Source organism: Arvicola amphibius, chromosome X (genome assembly GCF_903992535.2).
Source record: "Arvicola amphibius chromosome X, mArvAmp1.2, whole genome shotgun sequence".
Taxonomy (NCBI): Eukaryota; Metazoa; Chordata; class Mammalia; order Rodentia; family Cricetidae; genus Arvicola; species Arvicola amphibius.
The window spans coordinates 3,724,234-3,744,015 of record NC_052065.1 but is presented as its reverse complement, the minus strand read 5'-3'; the positions used below and the strand labels follow the sequence as shown (position 1 = coordinate 3,744,015).

At 30.6% G+C, this 19,782-nt stretch overlaps 1 protein-coding gene across 1 annotated transcript in view; it reads left to right on the top strand.

Moving 5' to 3' along the window:
- The window catches only part of Cnksr2 (connector enhancer of kinase suppressor of Ras 2), a 224,261-nt gene that overhangs the window by 106,558 nt on the left and 97,921 nt on the right, over positions 1 to 19,782 (top strand). The window contains 5 exon segments of the mRNA XM_038316573.1: positions 7,773 to 7,789; positions 7,791 to 7,848; positions 7,850 to 7,903; positions 7,905 to 7,919; positions 17,300 to 17,433. Coding sequence (XP_038172501.1) covers positions 7,773 to 7,789; positions 7,791 to 7,848; positions 7,850 to 7,903; positions 7,905 to 7,919; positions 17,300 to 17,433 — 278 coding nt within the window.

Sequence of the window (19,782 nt, the reverse complement as noted above, 5' to 3'; positions counted from 1 at the left end):
ATTCAGCATGTTCCTAAGTTTCACATTGAAATTAAGCCACATGGAAACCAAAGCCCTTAACAAATAAAAATTGCTACCTACGCCTTGACACTCACATTGTACTGAAGAATCGCCTTTTAGCACTTGGGGGATATAAAATGAAGAGTTATTCAATACACATAAAACTAGAGACGTTTCCCCTAATGAAAATGAAATATTGAATTTCCATATTCACTTTTTCAAATATTTGGGTTTTTTCCTCATTTTTTATTAAAGATTATCCCAAGACTATGTTTTTCAATTATCTGTGTAAATATTAATACTAAGGTTTTATTTAGGATGGATAAAACTTAGAATGTCTCAGTCTGCTCCGAATTACCTTTCAAAGTTATTTTATGGTAGAACTTAAAATCACTTATATAGATTTTGTTAACTCAACATATATACATCAGTTTATCTTTGGATCATGAATAATTTCTTCCTTCACATTTTGTGGGAAATTGAGTGAAGGTGAGTTGTGTGCATGAGTGCTCTAGACCTAGTTCTAGGATCTTTGGAAGACAGGATATGTCAGATCTTAATACTTCTGAAATGTTACTTACTATGCATTTCCTCTATGGAGCTTGTTTGGCAAAAAAAAAAAAGGAAAGGAAAGTCACTGGCACAAAATATTCATTGATTAGATTCTTAGTAACTTATAGTAACTCTAAGAAACAGAATATTATAATAAATACCTCAGTTCAAAAATCTTTAGCAAAGGTTGAGAGTCTTTTTCCGTAATGCGATCATTTGTGCATTGCCTCTGGCCTCCTCAGTGCTTTCAGTGAGAAAGGGGACATCTGTGTGTGAAGTAACTTCTGTAGTCTCTCTGAAGTTCTAAGAAAGGGTATCATTTATACATTACCACTGGGGAGCTAAGAATGTGAGTATTCACACACATATGTAAATATTGATAATGAAACTCATTTTTATGAAGAGCAATATTTTTTTAAACTATTTTAAGAAATATCCTACTTTCCTACCTGTGGATATAAAAATGATCTCTGTAACTCCACATATAGCCACAAAAAGGAAAATCTCCAGATTGATATGATAGTTTTAAAAATCTGATGTTTATGAATGTTTGTAAGTTTTACTACTTGGGTCCAAAGAGTAATGTCTGTCATTTCATAATTTGGTTAAATAATTCACCAGGTGTTTGGAAAACTAATAGATCAGGGAATGTCATAAAGACAACTTCTTTCCTCTATGTGCCCAAAGGAATGAAAATCTCTTGCCTCTACTGCACTGACCCAAAGAACCTTGTGTTCTCAGTCCAGGCAGCCATTTGTCCAGAATCTCCAAACTTAAGTTTCCTTTTACCCAGGAACACCTGCTTCAGCCTGACAAATACACTTAAAAGCCCCACTCCACAAGAAACCAGAACTTCTGGCTTCTGACCTTCAGAACCTTAGTGACTTTCTTGGGAAATTTTAATCTTCTGTTACATAAAATACATCTTGATATATGTGTTAAGGTTTGGTTATAAGTTAGTGAGTGATAATATTAGCCAGTCTTCTTACTTGTCCAATGGGAAGGATAGCATTAGGTCAACATGTGTGAAAAGTGTTATCTTGAATTAATAAGAAGATATACTAAGTAAGACAAATATGATAATTTTGAAAGGTTATTCTAATTGTAAAATATTTTAGGACAAGTAAAAATTTTGTTCACTGTTCTATTATGTGCCATTGTAATTTAAAACACAGTATTTTATATTTATTTACAGGGAACATTGTATTGCTTCTTTGAGGGTAAATACTATCTATAATAGCTTTGATATCACATATATTTTTCTAGATGGAAGGTCACTTAACATTTATTTTATATAGCAAACTTCAAGTGCATTTAATAAAATGTTAATGCTACATTTGGATTTTACTTTGATACTAAAGCCATTTTGTAGTTTCAGAGGGCATTTTGTTGTCATGTCTTCATCTCATCACATCAGTCACATTAACATATACTGATTGTCTACTTTTGGAAAGCATATTATTTATTGAAGGGCATATCCAAACATGAAACTCTGTTTTTACTCAGAAGCCAGTGTTGTGATGGTAAGTAGAGAAAGGTAGCAAGGGAAAATTATACTAATGAGGTGCAGTACTGCAAGATTCATATGAAGAAAATAGGGCTGTGCTTCTAAGAAGAGGCAATAGGACTCTGGCGGTGGTGGCACACACCTTTTATCCCAGCACTCAGGAGGCAGAGGCAGGCAGATCTCTGAGTTCCAGGACAGGCTCCAAAGCTACAGAGAAACTCTGTCTCAAAAAATCAACAAAAAGGGAGGAATTATGATGGATATTGCAAGCAATGAGCCTTTATGAATAGTTAAGTTTTTAGATTTTCGAAGTGACAGAAAAAGTACAAGCAGAGGGACAAGCACTTCAGCAGTGACACAGCTGTAAGCAAACCGTGCTGTTCGAAAAAAAAAAATGCTTACTACTTAACCAACTCTTAATTTTTTGATTTCAAAAGCCTCTAAGTGACCTGCTTCTTTCTCATGCCTTCTTATCTTTCCCTTGCTCTGTCATCCACCCTCACTAAACTGTTGAAAGTTGTTCAGACTTATAATTTGCTGCACAGATTTCTTTACCTATTGAATTTCTGTGAGTCTTTCACTCCAAACCCTAAAGATTTCAGTTTAGACTAATTGGAAACCTACCCCAACCCAAGGATGGAATAGGTTGGATTGCCCCCTTTGGGCAGGGTGGGAGGGTTCTACTATAGCTTGTAGTTCTTCCTTCATTTTAATCTAAATGTTTCCCTGTTCATCTATTTCTGTGCTCATTGTGTTATTTAATGATCAACAGATTATGTTGCGTTCACTGTTATAATCATACTTTAGGGTCTCAATAAATACTAATTTGAGTTACTATGTCCAGTCTAAAATTATATAAAATATTGTGGGCATTGGCAAGTCATTACCTTCAGAAAGTTCATCATATATTATAGCAGTTTTCAAAGTATGATTCCCAGACTAAGAGCAAGTAGCATCAGCATCGTATGGAAACTTGGATTTAGAAAGCAAAGCAAATTACTGAGCTCCTTCCCCAGAACTACTACTGGATCTTAATCTCTGAAGTAAAACCTAGCAGTCTTATCATTGAAAACAAGCCTTTATTTATTTGCTATAAACTCATGTTTGAGAGCCATATTTAAGAGAAGAAGAGCTGTAATTTGGAGAAATTTAAAAGCTTTGAAAGGAAGAAAAGATTCGCACATAGTGGTACTGTGGAGATGCAAAAGACTAGAAGAAGAAAGGTAGGTTCTGACTCAGTTTGAAATCTAGTAAGTACCCTGTCTAGAACAAAAAGTAAAGAAATGTTCATGGCTAGGAAATTTTCATAATGCACCTGCAGATAAAAAGGGGTAAATATCCATTGGCGAATCCAAACTTGAGAAAATTATATGGAAGTTATTGGTAGTTGTGGTAAATGAAATAAAAAAGGGGGAGATAATATATTTGTGTTGTAAAATATTGATTTCATTTGAGATGCCAGAGATATTTGAATGAAGATATTAAGCTATATAACTGAACAGACATGAACATAAACTCTTGTCTCTGCCATTTAATTTTTAATGTTTCCCCCAACCAGTCACTTTTTCCATTTTATTGAATGTAATGTTATCTTAATACTTTTGATATTTTGAGCTGCTATAAGAAAGAAATACAAATTAAAATAATTTTATATAAATATAAAGAACCTGCTTCAATAAACTGTTGGTATGTGATTATTTGGTAGATATTAGCACCACAGTTAGAAAATATGTGACAAAAGCACTTAATAGGAAACAGAAAAGGGTTGAAAGATTGGAGAGTCATATGCAAGAGATTGCTTATGGAAACTATTAACAGAGAAGGGATTACTGTATCAAGACAACATGAAATATTAACTCATACAGCCACCAAAAAGAAAGGACAAGGAGGCAAAGATTTAGCATGACCATATACATCTTCACACGTTGATCTGTCCTTATCTTTTTTACTCCCCCTTCTCTTATTAAAACTGTAATATCTTGTGACTTTGGAAGCTCTGTTATCATTTGAACTACTAAACTACTGAAACAGTTCTTGATGTTGAACTCACTGTTTCACAAATCAAGCAATTCTTTTTTATATAGCTTGATTTAATAGAGGTTTTTTTCCATGTTTATTCATAGCCTAGTATCTCTAATTCCTATTCTTTGATTCCTTCCAATATTGGTAGCTTATACTGTTATTATTGGTAGACTCTGGGATGTCTTCACTTCTTCAAGCTCCCTGTGTCTCTTACGACATGAGCACTCAGAAGCCAGTGGAAAGAAAGCCATTATTTTTCTATATTGCTGATAAGTGTTTTACATGATTTCTGTCATTTAAATCTGTCACACTTAAAGCTAGCCAGAAACATAAATTAGAAAATGGAAAGTTAATCTTGAAAAACTGATTAACTTTCCTTTGTGTGGTTTATCTCTTTTGACATTTGGACGCTTATATTTAGCTCTTTGCATGGAGGATCCCAAGCTTCTTCGAACTGTAATGCACATACATGCCTCATTCTATCACACCTATCCATGTTCTATGATCTGTCAACTATAAGTATCTCAATAAGGTAAAGGGTAATAAATCTATTTCAAGAATTCTTTGTACCTCATTATGTGACTGTAAGAATATGATGATACCACAGGACCATATCTGGAAATCATTTTTCCTGAAGTTGTAAGAATACATCACATTTGCAAATACATTGAAGGCAATTGTTAAGTATGACAACATAAAACAATAGGAACTAAAGATATTAAATAATTTGAAATTATCTACATTAGTAATTTCAAAAGAGGACCAAGGAAATAAAGAGACATTCAAATGATAAAGCCATCACATCCCATTACCCATTCTTCTATGTATATTACTCATCAGGCCTCATTTCCATTCCATAATTGTTATGTGAAATGGACCTAATGATTAAGGGTGTGTCTACTGAAAATTAGTCACGGAATAGAATATAATATAGTTCTTATTGAACACACATGTTTAATAATCTTATATTCCTTTTTATTAGTCATCTAAAATGCAATGCTCAGAGATTTCATTTGCCATTTCTATTGATATTTAGTATAATTGCCCTTCTAATTCTGTGCATTAAGTAGACTTTTTTGATAGTAAGCTTTTCTCATTAGCTCTTAAAATTCACATTATCTTATTAAATACTACTACTATTTGTAGATTATAAACCTTGTTTTTATTATTTTTAAATTTTTCAAATGTTTATTGGTAAAATTTAAAGAAATAAAAAGAAGTGGAATGTAGAAAGTATATTATTCTCCTAGTGTAGTCATCATTAATGATATTACATTTCATTCTACCTTCCATAGCTATATCCATTTTTAACAAAAATGTTATTTTTACCACCATGACACTTACTTTGTTCCACACACAATTTTATATCCCCTTGTAGTGAATATTTAGATAATTTAAAATATTGGTTTAATTGTACAGTGTTACATATTTATCCTGGCATTTCCTTGTGATAATGAAAATAGAATTTGAGAGCAAAACTATTTACTACATATGATTCTTAATTTATATTTTTTTTTGCTTTTGTTAAAGCCATTTATATCATCATGTTAAATGATAGTAGTCAGTTCGGTTAAAATAAAGTCAAATATTTGACTATTAATAACATTCAAATAAAATTAAAGTATATCCAAGTTAACTTTGTTGCCAGAAACAATTTCACTTTCTTGTGGACAAGTAATTCTATTTTTAATTATTTACTTACAAAAATATATAGAAATTTATAACAGAAAAGGACAAATTAAATTGGACTGTACATTTCACAGAAAGCATGCAGCTTTTAAAAGACTTCAGCTAAACCCCAGCTGGTCATTTTGCTTAGAATCCAACTACATGCGAAGCAGAGACAATGAAGATTATCTCTTAAATTCATAAGTTTAAAGCCACCCAGCACTATATAGCAAGACCCAATGTCAAAAATAAATAAGTATATAAATTTATTAACTATCCCTAGTGATTATACAGGGCAAAATATGATGAAACTCATGAATAGAAATAAATGGCAATAAATTGTTGAAAACTACCAGTTCTTGGTTGCTTAATTAATCTACTAATTAGGTATGATTATTATTGATAAGTTGTTTATAAATTTTGTATGGAGAATTTGTCTTCCCCAATTTATATAATTCAATATTAGGTTTCATTTTGTGGCAAGAATATAAATGAATGCCCAGATTAACATTCACTTATTTCGCCTCTTAGCTTGTCCAAACAGCTATCAGGACACTAGCTATCAGAGGAATATCAGATATCAGAATATAATCATCCCCTCTTATAGGAAACAGGGAGTATTGGGGCTGGTTTCCTAATAGAAAATTGATCTACATTAATCTTCTTTTCAAAGGTTGCACCCTCTTATTTATCATAGTGACCATTTTGACCCCATAGCAAGCTAATCAAGATTCTGAACACTGAAGCACCTTTGTTTCGTTGTTCTCCTTTCTTTTCTTCGCTCACTTCATCTGTGGTAGAATTTATCTGTTAGAGGAAGTTCAATAAATATATCAAACATCTACCATTAAACTACAACGGATACATTCCAGATGAGTTCTTATAGTCTCTTTCAATCTTTGCATTATTTGTTGGCAGTTCTTATTCTTTCTCGTTGAGTAATATCTTCCAGACAAAAACTTGACGAAGAGCACACAAAAGACATCTATTCACTTTGAGTGTCTAAAAGTAACTACATGACTCTTTAGAACATTTGCTGAATTATTTTTGCAATCCAACTTAAATTTTGACTCCACTAGACTTAAGATAAAAGGTTCTTTTTAAGTATTTAATATTAATATGAAATGTATTTTTAAAAATGAATAATACAGTAATTGATTTTTAATGTTTCTTTTAAACTGTTTTAATGAACCACTTCTGGAACCTTAATTACTTGATACTGTATCACTAATCCATTTTAAAAGCAAACTAACAAAAGTTCTATGTTTAAAATTTTTAAAGATGATTAGTGAAATAATTTAACATGAATATTCATTAAGCTAGTTTTCAAATCACTATTTTCTTTAATTGTTCTGAGCTTATATTTAAATAAAACAGCTTCATTAAATTTAGCACACAAATATTAAGGTTATAGGGTTGTTTGGAACACATTTGCAATAGATGCTGCACTGAAGTAACATTACCGTGTCATTTTTAAATCTCTTTATACCATGATAAAAGGTTTATTTCACTGATGCTGCTGCCCTTGCATCAGAATGTTTCCTTGGTGTGTCCGTACCTGCTATTGGCAGCACAACATCAGCCTAACTAGAAACCCTTGCAGTCACATATCTCTAAACGATGGTGGTGAGAAAGCTTGTGGTGTCATTTGTTAGCTCAGGACATTGCCAACTCATTATTTTCTGGCATGTGGACTTTTAACTTGTACTTGTGAAGAGCTTGGCCAAGCCTAGCAGCTAAGCAGTATTTACGGTGATATAATTTCTTTTTATTCCAACATCACTTGAATGGCAAGATATGTTTTCGTCTCCGCTTTGATGTGGTAAATGTCCATTATGTTGTCTCATAATTATATGGACTCTAATGCAATAAACTTCTCTATTGAATATATATCTCCTGAAAATAGGTAGGAGGATACTCCAATTATGTGATTTCTTTTTTACTAATCTTATTAAAGGGGGGAGAACATTAATCTTCGAGTACTGTACCTCAATTTTATTGTAATGATTTTGCTGGTTACCAGGTGGGGTGGCAGTTGAAAATTGGTGAATGCACTACGAGAGGACCCGAGTGGTGTTATCTTAACTTTGAAAACGCGGACCTCAGAGCATGCTTACCTCAGCACCAGCTTTACTGAAAAATATGAGATGGAAGCCCCCTTGCTCTGCAGGTAATGAAGCTTAATCATAAGTCATACACCATCATTTTAGCCATAGATGATCTCAGTAATGCTTCTTTTCTGTGCCTCATCTCAGCGCATATGAATTAATCTTGTATGCTTTTGAAAATTTGTTTGTGAAACTTATCTCTTCACTGCTTATCCTTATAGGGTAATTGTGATGTTAATTTGAGAGAATCACTAAAACCCCAAATGATAACACTAATTTAATTAGAAACCTAAAGCCTAATTCTAAAACTTCACAAGTTATTCCATGCCAAAATATGGAGAGAAAAATGAAGAGGTTAACTTTTTGTGATAGAATCTTGAATTTTATATGTTATAATCACATCCACTTCTGGAAGAAGCTAGCGGATAGTTTATAGAATTACTTTAAATCAGGAAATAAATTTGTAACTTATAAAGAGTAGAAATTTAATTTTCAAATTAGCAATTAAAAATTAACTAGTGTATTCCTCGTTATAGCTCATTTTTCACTTGTCCTCCCACTGCAGCAGAAAAACCAGGGAGAGTGTTACATTAGAAGTTTTGGGGTTTTCTTCATTATGAAATTTTACTATAAAATGTTAATTTGAGTGGTAATAAACCATATAAGAGTTATTAAAAAGATATAAAATATTGTTATTGCACAAAGACAAGAAATCAATACACTTTTATTTCAATCAGGATATATCCTTAAACGCATAATTGAATTTTTCACCAATATTCACTTTGTTTAAAGTGGTAGACTATTACCTTTTGTAGGAATCTAGTTGATTTTTTTTCTTTTTTAAATAGTATCCCTTCTAACTCAGAATACTGATGATTTCTCATATTAAAAAGAAAAACTTCATTACTGTCTCTACTATGTAAGATTTAGTAATTTTTCTGATAGTGCTCTTTACAAGCAACAGTTTTATTTCTAGTAAGCTTTCCATTAATCAACTCTTATAAATATAATTTTTTCATTCTTTTAAACTTTACCACTTATCAGCCTTAAAGTGGCATTATATTAGATAATATTAAAACATAAAATTGTTACAATGTTAACATTTTAATGCATAACTTTTCAAATGGATAAATGTAGATTGCATTAGTATTTCTAAATGCATTTGACTTACAATATTTATACCAAAATATCTAATGATTGTTAAAGTTCTGAGGCTGTTTGCTTCATGTGGATTTTTCTATTGTCTATGCCAATGATCTTTTTTAAAGTTTAAAGGAGTAGGAACACTGGAGAAGAACTTCACACTTTCATCTATTAGATGGTCCTCTTTAAATAGCTGGAAAAATCATTACTAGTGTGCAGTTTTTCATAAAGGGACCTGAACACCAAAGAGATCCTTTTTCTTGTTGATCCACTCACTTTTAGTCTGTTTAGAAATCACATCGTAATTTATTTCATTGTTAGATCTTTTTCCAGTAGCATAAACTGAAGTGGAGAATGAATATTATAGCAATTAACACTTTTATATAAAAAGTAAAATGATAAAAAAACTAGTATATTATATCTTATACATTGACATGACATATTTTCTTCAAAGTTAGAGGGCAAAGACCTTTTAAAATTAATTCCATCATTTTGTACAATATAATTATGACATATTTTAAGTTACTGTTTTAGGTCCATTCTTATGTAGCTATACATAAACATTATCAAATCATTAATTATATTTATTTCTCACTACCTACTAATATATGCTGAATATTTTTATGTTTACCTTTTCATAATACTAAAATCTGGGGGGATAATTTAAATAAGTACATATGTATATACCATATGCCACACATTTGTAAGTTTGCTATTTACCCCAATAAGAATTACCTAAAATGAATTCCCAAAGTTCACCATCTCTAGATAAGTAAGCCTGTTAGTGAAAACAAAATTACTTTTAACATTTTTGAAAATAGCTTCAAAATTGATTTTTGCAAAGCTGAAGGGAAAGAATTGGTTTTAATTAAATTCTTCTAGCAGTGCTAAACCAAATTCTTGAGTGTAAGATGGATGTGTTCTGTATGTATTACAGTAGCACCACCACCACATGCTCCTACAGCCTATTCAGGGACTGGATATTATACCATTATAATCAAGTTCTTTCATGAACTTAGGCTTTAGCCTGTACTTAAATCAATACACTTTCGTGGAAACTTAGTGGCTTAGTGGAAACTACCTGATCAGAATTTTTATTAGAATACAGATTTGAGAACAAGAAAATGGGAAACACGTAAAAATTTTAACATCTAGAGTTTGAATTCAGACTTTCCTAGAAAAGCCAAATAATAAGATGAGGTTTGATGCAATTGTGGATTGCTTCATACCTTTATCTGAGATATTTTTTCTTCCTAGTTCCTGAGAACCAGCCTCAGCTGTGAACCATAAACGCTAATAGCAGTAACAGTCTCTAGGAAGACACAAGCATCATCATTGTTTTCTTAATTCTGGGGTCATACAAATCACCTGAAACTAGAATGCCTAGTAACTCCACTTACATATAATCACCAATAGCAAACTTGAAGTTTGAATTATGTTGGTTATTTTTTATCAAGTATACCAGTAATTTAGTAGGAATTGCTTTAATTAAAGTCTTATACAAAGAATCTGTGAAATTTATTTAAATCACACATTTCTAGTTCATTTCTAATTACCAGGCTTAATTTACCTATTAACTTTTTTTCAAAATAAATATTCCAATTGATTTACATGGAGGCCAAAAAATAGTGCATACATCTTTTTCAAACCAATTATTTTAAACAAAAATGGTAATAATTTTATTTATTACAAATAAAATGTCATATGTATCCTAAAGTATTTATTTCTAAACTGTTTAAAATAGGGCTACTCAATATTAATTAACTGCAATGACAGATTTTGATTTTGAATTTCTTGGAAATCATAGCCAAATAAGCAAAAGCATACAATTCAACTTCATGCTCACAGAGAAATTTCATCAGCACATTTCATGAAATTTGGCAGTTCTTTTGATAAAATTCTATTTTCTCAAACATTTGATGATAGAACTGAAGGATGTAAAGATCGCTTAATTAGATACAATGACAAAATTTAATTACATCTGAAAATTTGAATTCTGTTATCATCTGTGTACTTTCATAAGTAGCAGAGATGTCTGTCTTTGAGATACAATCATTTATTCTAAGAAGGTAAACGGGGTATCTTGCCTTCTGAGAGCTGCTTTCAAATCATCTTAGTGGTACTCTGCTAATTTCCAGGATGTGGATAAGCATGGTCATGGCATATAGTCACATTCGTCTATCAGTGAAAAAAATCTCAGGAAGTGCTGAATAGGTCACAAGTATATGTTTAGATGGTTTTGGTACTAAATTGGGATGCATTGCAGCAAGAATATATGGACAGTCATTTTCTTCTTACAAGAGATGTATCGAAGAATTAGCTCCTGAAATCATCACTGGGAGTCATTGAATTTTTAAAAATGTTAAAGAACCCAGCTTTTGGTGGAAAGAAACATCTCAGGTCAATTCATTCTAGAATTCAAAATCTGATGTAGATATTGTTCAAGACATTTCATATGAATTAAGATAAAGCTATATGAATGGCATTATATTCTTAAATTATTTTCTACTCCATAAATCTCATATATTGATGCCATAGTTATTAGTATTGGCTTGTTATTTTGTACTTAAATTTTATTGTTTAATTAACCTTGATGGCAGTTTACAGGATATTTAAGTGGTTTGAGCAGAAAGAAAGTAGTCAACAGCAGTCAATTTTGTATACCAATTGGTATATTGACTATAGAATGGTGATCACATTAAATTTAAAGTGCATACAAATATAAATGGTTAAAGTAATTGTGTAAAAGTCAAAGCAGAAGTAGCAACAAAATTTATTTCAATATCCAAAATGCAAGTTGATGTTATTAAACGAATATTAGTAAAAGACAATTTGTACATTTCTGAGAGTTCTTTTGAAAACATATTGTAAAAAAATGTTTTATGTGAGGTATAACACTACAAAATAATTTTAACTAAAAATGTAATTGTGCTGGCCGGGCAACAGTAGTATTTCTGTGTTTTACATGCTCATATTAGAAAATAACTGCAAGCAGCTGTCATATCAATTATAATTCATCAGTGTTCAAACAATAAAATAAAAAAATCTAAGTAACATTTGTTGGTTTCAGCCAAATGCTTTTGCAATTTTAACACTGACTACAAATAATAAGCTATAATGTGAAGTGAGCTGTTTTTAAACAGTTGACAATTAAGTTGAGCTATGCTTTTCAGAGATCTTAACGTGTAAAGGGTTTCAAGTAAAACCTCAAATTCAAATGTAGTTTCTTCAGTTAATATTCCATGATGTTGTTAACTATATTTTAGAATACATAACTTCAATTTTAATATTATCATTTAATTATGCACATAAGGTTGAGCAGCACAAAATTACATACACTAGTCCTATTATCAGTACAGATGATTTGATGGAAAAAGCTATTTTGTACTATGACTCCAAAGGCTTTTTATTATATATTGTATAATAACATACATATTTTGGTGTCCATATATCTGTGTTATTTAATTTCAAGGATCTAAGGTCTCCTGATCATATCCATGGTCTAAAAAAAAATGTTTTCTTTATAGTCTAGAAAGAACAACAGAAAATTTATCTGCTTATAAAAAGTACAAATATTTTATATTAATAAATCTGTATTCTATCAGAAGCTGTGAAACTGAAGGTGAATTTTTAAACAGTACGATTATTTTGCTTACGTTCTTTACAAATATAATTCTCTACTTAGGAAAAGCTTGGCCAAGTAAAAAGTACACATTATTTTTTAAAATATATCTAGCATTCTTTATGTGGTCATGAAATGTACAAAATTGTATGCAAATTCTTGTTTCCAAACCCAGAATACTTTTTCTCTGGAACATTTGTTGGAATGATCGAGGAAATAATTGTTAATATAAAGTAATATTCTGATACTAAATGAAGCCAGTATTGGGAAGTTAGTAAGAATGTGCCTAAACTGTGTAAGGACTTAAAGACTGTCCTGTGCTAGAAAATTGAGGTATTGTGATCAACTGGAATCTGTGGTTATTTCTAAGAATAAATAAAATGAATGGCTAGGTTATATACTTAATGTAATCATTTGTATCTCAGTTGATATTTTTACCCCTGAAAGGGAAAACAAGTTTTTGTGTGAATTTGACATAAGTGTATTTTGGAACTAAATACTATTACAGTGTATAACATTGAAATATTGGGGCTGCCTCTATGTAATTGGGTTCACTGAATACTTTAATATCTCTAACTTCGCTGAATCATTTACTGAGGGCCAACTTAATTAAAATATGCTTACCAAGGATTTAAAAATATAAAATATTTCAAGTAAAACTTAAAATTCAAATTACGTTCTTAAGTGTAGACATTCTTTTTTAATAATCTTTACCATAGACATTTCACATATACTGATATATTTAAATATAGAGATTTCATATATGTGTACAATTTATATATATATTAGTTCTTTGCAGATGTGCTATTCATGGTATTAAACTTGGGAATACAAAGACGAAAACATTTGATCCATCAAATAAATTTAAAGTAATGATTCACTTAATCTCTTTTAAAAGTAAACTTTTTTCTTTGACAATACAACCCTCCATCTGTATGTAACTGATCAGTCAGATGTTATTGCTAAAGTCTTCGCTCATACGTCGGGGAAATGTTTCTACCGTATTATATTTTAGAGAATGTCTTTAAAATATTTATAGAGTTTAAACTGACACTGAAATGCATACATAAGTTCTAAGTAGATTTCTGAGTCCTGATGACAATAGCAAGTTCTTGTTAAGCTTCGAAATGTACATTTAAGACATGCAATATGATTTTGAACATAAAAAGATAAATGGCAGTGTTGCTTACAATAATTATCAGACTTGATTTACAAGAGTAAGGTACACACATGCTCACACATACATACACGTAAATGTACACACATACACACACAAATGATCTTCTGTGTCAGAGTGCTGTTCGATTGGTGGAAGAGCTTTATGGTGTAAGAACCATACTGGATGTTATGACAAGGTCCTAAATAAAATCATTTGGATGGGAATTCAAAATGGATCTAAATCACACTTGATTACATACCATAGTGCCATGTTATATTGAAGCCTTACAATAATATGCAGTCTTAAAACAATACTCTTAATTACTGATAGTAGTTTTTTCCCATGCACATTTTACCAAACATGTTAAAGATGTGAAAGAAAAAATAGCATTATTATTTTTGCTTAAAAGGCCAGTCTTTCTTAGTACAATTATAACTGTTACAGTGATGCTATGTTAGAATAAATAATGATTTACAGCAAATGTTTCTAGGATAAGAGAAGTTATAGTTTAGTTTTATTAATTTCTCTTACTTGAAATTTTTACTCAGAATATACCTATTAAAATTTGATTTGAATTCTGAAAAATCATTAGTTTTTACTTGGGAGACAATAAATTTGTTATTGTCCATGTAACTTCACACTAATAGCACATGTGTTTTGTTGTTCATTTATTTTTTGCTTGTTACAATAAGGTATTTCTCAATGATTGATTTCATCTTAATTTTATCATTTATTCTGTGCTTTACACTGTTATTGTCTTCTGAAAGTTTCTTAATGATTTCAAAATTTTTTCAATCATTTAATTTTATACTATTTCAATTCTTGTCCATAGTGTTTTTAATGTTAGGACACCGTTTATTTTCCATTGCCAATGTCAAAGTTGATTTTTTAATTTGATACTCAAATTAATGTTTTCTTCTTATCGCTGCATATCTTGATAATAATAGCACAAATAGTATACAAAAATAATTATCTGTATATTGAATATTTACTATATGTGCTTTAGAACATACTGATAAGCCAGATTACACCCACACAATAAACCCATTAAAACACTTCTTCTGATTTACCTATCAATAAAATAAACAGCCAGTTGAACTCAGGAACTGAATTGAATAATTCTTCTTTTGTTCTGTATTTATAAGTTGATTTTTTAAAAAAGCAGTTCAATTACTTGGATCAGGGTAACAATCAAACCTGACATCTATTTGAATATTTTAAGCTTTTTTGCTTATATTAATCTTCCAATATACTGATTCACATTTACTGATCACATTAATAGCAACTCCTTGTTGAAAATAGAAATGTACAAATACAGGAATTTGTAGGAAGTTGGGATTGCTAATCCTTAAATCTCCTAGAAAGGAAATGTATGCAGAATAAAATATTCTGCTAGGCTTTACCTCATGCTTAAGGCATATTTAAATATCCTTGTAAAAATTAATACAATTCCATTTTTCTTTCTTTGTTTTTTGTGGAGTGGAAAGAAAAAGTATGTACTAAACAAACAAAAACTATATATCGCCAAGGGAATGGAGAAACATCTTCAAACTGCAATTAGCAACCTTAAAATAGAGGAAAAAGAATAAAAAGTTGAGTCAGATTGCTTTTTATGACAAACTTGTGTTATTAGAAAGTGGTTTAAGTTCACATAAAGTGAGCTATTTTAAAATACCATACTAGTACATTAAAAAGCATACTAAATATTCATTTGTCTTCCATAGTAAATTGATTTTAAAATATTGGAAATTAATATAATATGTAATAAGGTTTTCTTTTACTTCATGTTTATTATTGTTATCTGTATTTAGAGCTAAAAGATAACAGAATAAAAAACTATAAGCAGTCATATTGCAGTAAATATGAGTATGTGTGTGTGTGCATGTGTATGTATCACTGAATCTATCATTCAAATATTGTAGAGGCATGAAACACAGTCTTAGAATTTTCATTTAATATCATTGGGCTTCATGGCATTCATCAGTACAAACGACTCTTCCAGTCATCTAGATCTCAAGAGTTTCTCATTGCCAAGAATTTTGTTTCTATAGGACAGGAATAGATTAACTGGATTTGATTCCAAAAGAATTGTATTGTCAGACAGAGAAGTCTTTATTGCATACTGTCATAATGTGTTAAATTAATTAATGTGTAAAGTTTCTGCCATTGTAAATCATCATATATGATAGAAAATTAAATTTTACACATGATCATTCCTTTTTCCCATCTCTCTTTCTTTAAATTTGATTTCACATACATTTAAACTTAATCACCATTTTGGGAGGAAGTGTGATTTCAAGCTATTAAGGGGAGCTGTGTAATGAGGAAGGTCAAAATCATTAACTGATTCCCAAATTATGTAGCGTATCCCAGTGACCTACATTGTAATCTCCATTGTATTCATGCCTGACTTTCAATTTTTGGTTATCTGTATGAAAGTAATGCTACAGTGCAAAATAGTTGTAATATGCATTTATTTGAGTGTCCAGCAATGCATGTTGAAGTAGTAGAATCGTGAGTCTATCATCTAGATATGCCAAATGTGTTTCATACAGGCTAAACTAGCACCATTTTGTCATATGACGATGCAATTCATTTTGTGGTCATTCCCATCGTGTTTGAGACTGCACTTGAGATAATTATTTTATATGTTAATTGTATGTGTACTTAATCAGTAAGATCTGTAAGATAAATATAAAAATTTGTGAATTTGAGTTTCAGTTTAGGATAATTTTTCAATCCGCCAGATTATCTCAAATACTGTGAATCTTGAGAATTGGGACTGCTCTTAAGACTGGGGGATTAATTCGGTTAACAGTATCTTTAGAAGACAACTTCCTATTTAATACTTAAATCCAAGTATCTATAGGCATGCAACCAAAGATGAGTTTAAATACTAGATAAATGTATGAGCCTGTGAAAGATGAGATGTTTGTGTCTCCTTATGCTTTGAAGATGTGATATAAAATGGCTCTGAGGGCTGGGATGAGACAGCTACCAGTTTTATGTTGGGAGGAAGTACGGTTTTCTAGAAAATTCTCTCTTGTGTTGATAGCCATTTTCCCTCTTTGAGCGGATTCTGTGACATTCTACTAATATAAAACTATAGTTTTCACAAATGTCAGTCAGGATGTGAGGAAGCTAATTCTTTTATGAATTATTTTTATTAGCTTTCAAAAGTACAATTCTGGCAACGTTAATTAAAATACATTTCTTTTTGTGAGTGACATGTCTTCTATCTATGAATATCATTGGATTGGTATTTTTACTTTATAAGTAGCTTTTGGATGGTTAAGCCATTGAAAAGGTGAGTTGGGAACTGCATTGAAAACTCTATTATATGTTATTTGTTTGGGGAGGGATCAAAGAAATATCGATATGGACAATAACATTTTCTTTATTTCAGCCAAGTTCAAAACTTTGCACAAACAGATACATTTTTTAAATGATAACTATGTGTCATGTTGTTGTTTTGTGTTGTTTGTGTGCGTATGTATTTTCTTTTTCATTTTAACCAGCCTCTTATACCTAGAAGTCCCACAAGCAGCGTTGCCACGCCCTCCAGCACCATCAGTACACCCACCAAAAGAGACAGCTCTGCCCTCCAGGATCTCTACATTCCCCCTCCTCCTGCAGAACCATATATTCCCAGGTATAAACTACCTATGGCATTATTCTGGACAGCTTCTAGATAAAGGATAATATAATAGCTCCTAAACTGTAAAGCCAGTTTTTTAAGAACACTGTGAATATTTTTTTTCAGGAATTCTGAACATATTCTAGAAGGCAGTTCTCATTATACCAAATGCTCTTTTGTTAATAATGACAACAGCTAAATTTTAATAAGCATAAATTGGACAGTGAGTATCTTACACTCATTACCTTGCATAATAGGAAAGTAATATTAAATAACCAATATTATCTTACAAGGTAAATAATAAGGGAGGATTTTTGCTTGAGAAGCTTCAAGAAATGTCAATTTAATGTAAAACATTTCATATGTTTTTAAATGGATAGAGTTTATAGATGAGTTCTATACATTCTTAAGTAAAAGAAGTTGTATTTACTATCTCAAATTTTAGGTGATCATTAAAAGAATATTGTAATGGCATCTTTTATAGGGTAAGAATTTTGATAATATAAAAACATAATACTGGTTATATTTTGTACTTAACAAAATTTCTTTCTCTTTGTTGTAAATAATTATTTTAGAGGTCCTTAAATAATTATTTCCTATAATAACTAATTTGCCTTATTAACTCTTCTATGTCTAATTAAGTGTAAAGAATATCTACTGGGGCAATGATCTTTTAACCTAAATACTTAAGTCTAGAGCATAGCCATACATTTATTATTTTTCTACATGCACATATAAATTTAAGAAAATTGAAAATGTTTATGTTACAGTGACTACTTTAAGTTCTTCAGAAATTCATACTATGAATATATACATATGCACACATTTATATATTTAATTATACATACATACTTATATATTATTACTTCATTCCACTAAAAATTTGTTTTGCATGGTACATTTCCAAATTTAACATTATTGAGTAGATTCCATATAGACATGTTTAATAAACCTGACCTGTTGAGAAAGGCTGCTTCTCTATAACATTATATTATAGAAAATGCCAGCTCTTGCACTTTTCTTCTGCAGGGAATGTCTATATAAATATAACATGGAAATTCAATAGTTCTGAATTACCTTCTGGCACAAGCTTCATTAGTATTCATGTCACAGGCCCCATAGAGAAATCTGCAAATTTACAGATAAACATAACCTTTCTCCAGTATTATGAATTCACTACAACTGTTTCCAAGCTAATTGCAGTATCAATTTTTTTTAAATGGAGAGTTAGCAGTAACAGAAAAATACCAGGCAATTAGTTCAAGAAAAGCTTTCAGTTAACGAAAAATGAAATTTGCACTGAGATTCATATTTGTGTTCTTTATATTTCCTAAGAACTGGTTATATATTTATAATTCAATCATAAGCAATGTATTTGTTTTAGGAAGTAAAAAAGTAAATGATTATAATAATGATAACTTTACCTAGTAAAGAAGTAAATTAATAAGACAACTTTCTGATTTAGTCATCTTTGAGAATATTATTTATTGCTGTCTACATATTTAAAATATTTGGATTATAGTTCTTTGAATTGAGACATCTAAACATTTTCATGAAGATACAGAAATACAGATTTTTGGTAGGCCGAGACTCATAATTCTTAAATTGGCATATTTTAATAAATTCATCACTATTTTATATGGTATAATGGAAGCTAATTAAAATGATTCAAGTTTCTTTGCAAGTTTAAGATTTTGGTCTTGTTTTGATATAGAATTAATGTTTTATTATTTGATAACATTGATTTATGGCACACTTTTGGGTAACTGGAAACACCTAGAATCAATGAAGCACAGTGATGCATGGGAGGAAAAGCATGGCATTTACATTCATAGTCATGTTCTAGAAGACAAAAAAAATCAGATACCTAGGGAAACATTTCATAAGATAAATAAGGTGTTGTTTTAATTAGTCCTAGAGGGGATCTTTCATTAGGAGTTCAGTCATCCATTACTTTCTAAAAACCATGGCCTTGCACCTCAGACCACTCATGAGGGAAAATCGTAAATTAGACATTCTCACAAAGTAACTGAGCAGTTCTCATTAAAAATTCACAGTGTATAAGGGGGGATTAAGTGAAAAAAGATAAGATTGGGGGGCAATATGAGGGCACCCAGGAGAAAGTAGAGCTGCAGAGTGAGGAATGAATATGATTCAAACACATGAAATTTTCAATAAAAATGAAATTATTGTAACAAAAACATTTTAAAGGAAATATTTTTAAATAACAGCAATAAGATTTAGGAATCCCATAAAATGTTAAGGAAATGTCTGCTTAAATTATCACAGATGAAAAATAGAATTGCTGTTCCCCAAATCCCATTTGTAAATTCCATATCTTACCATATTTTCCCCTATCTCCAT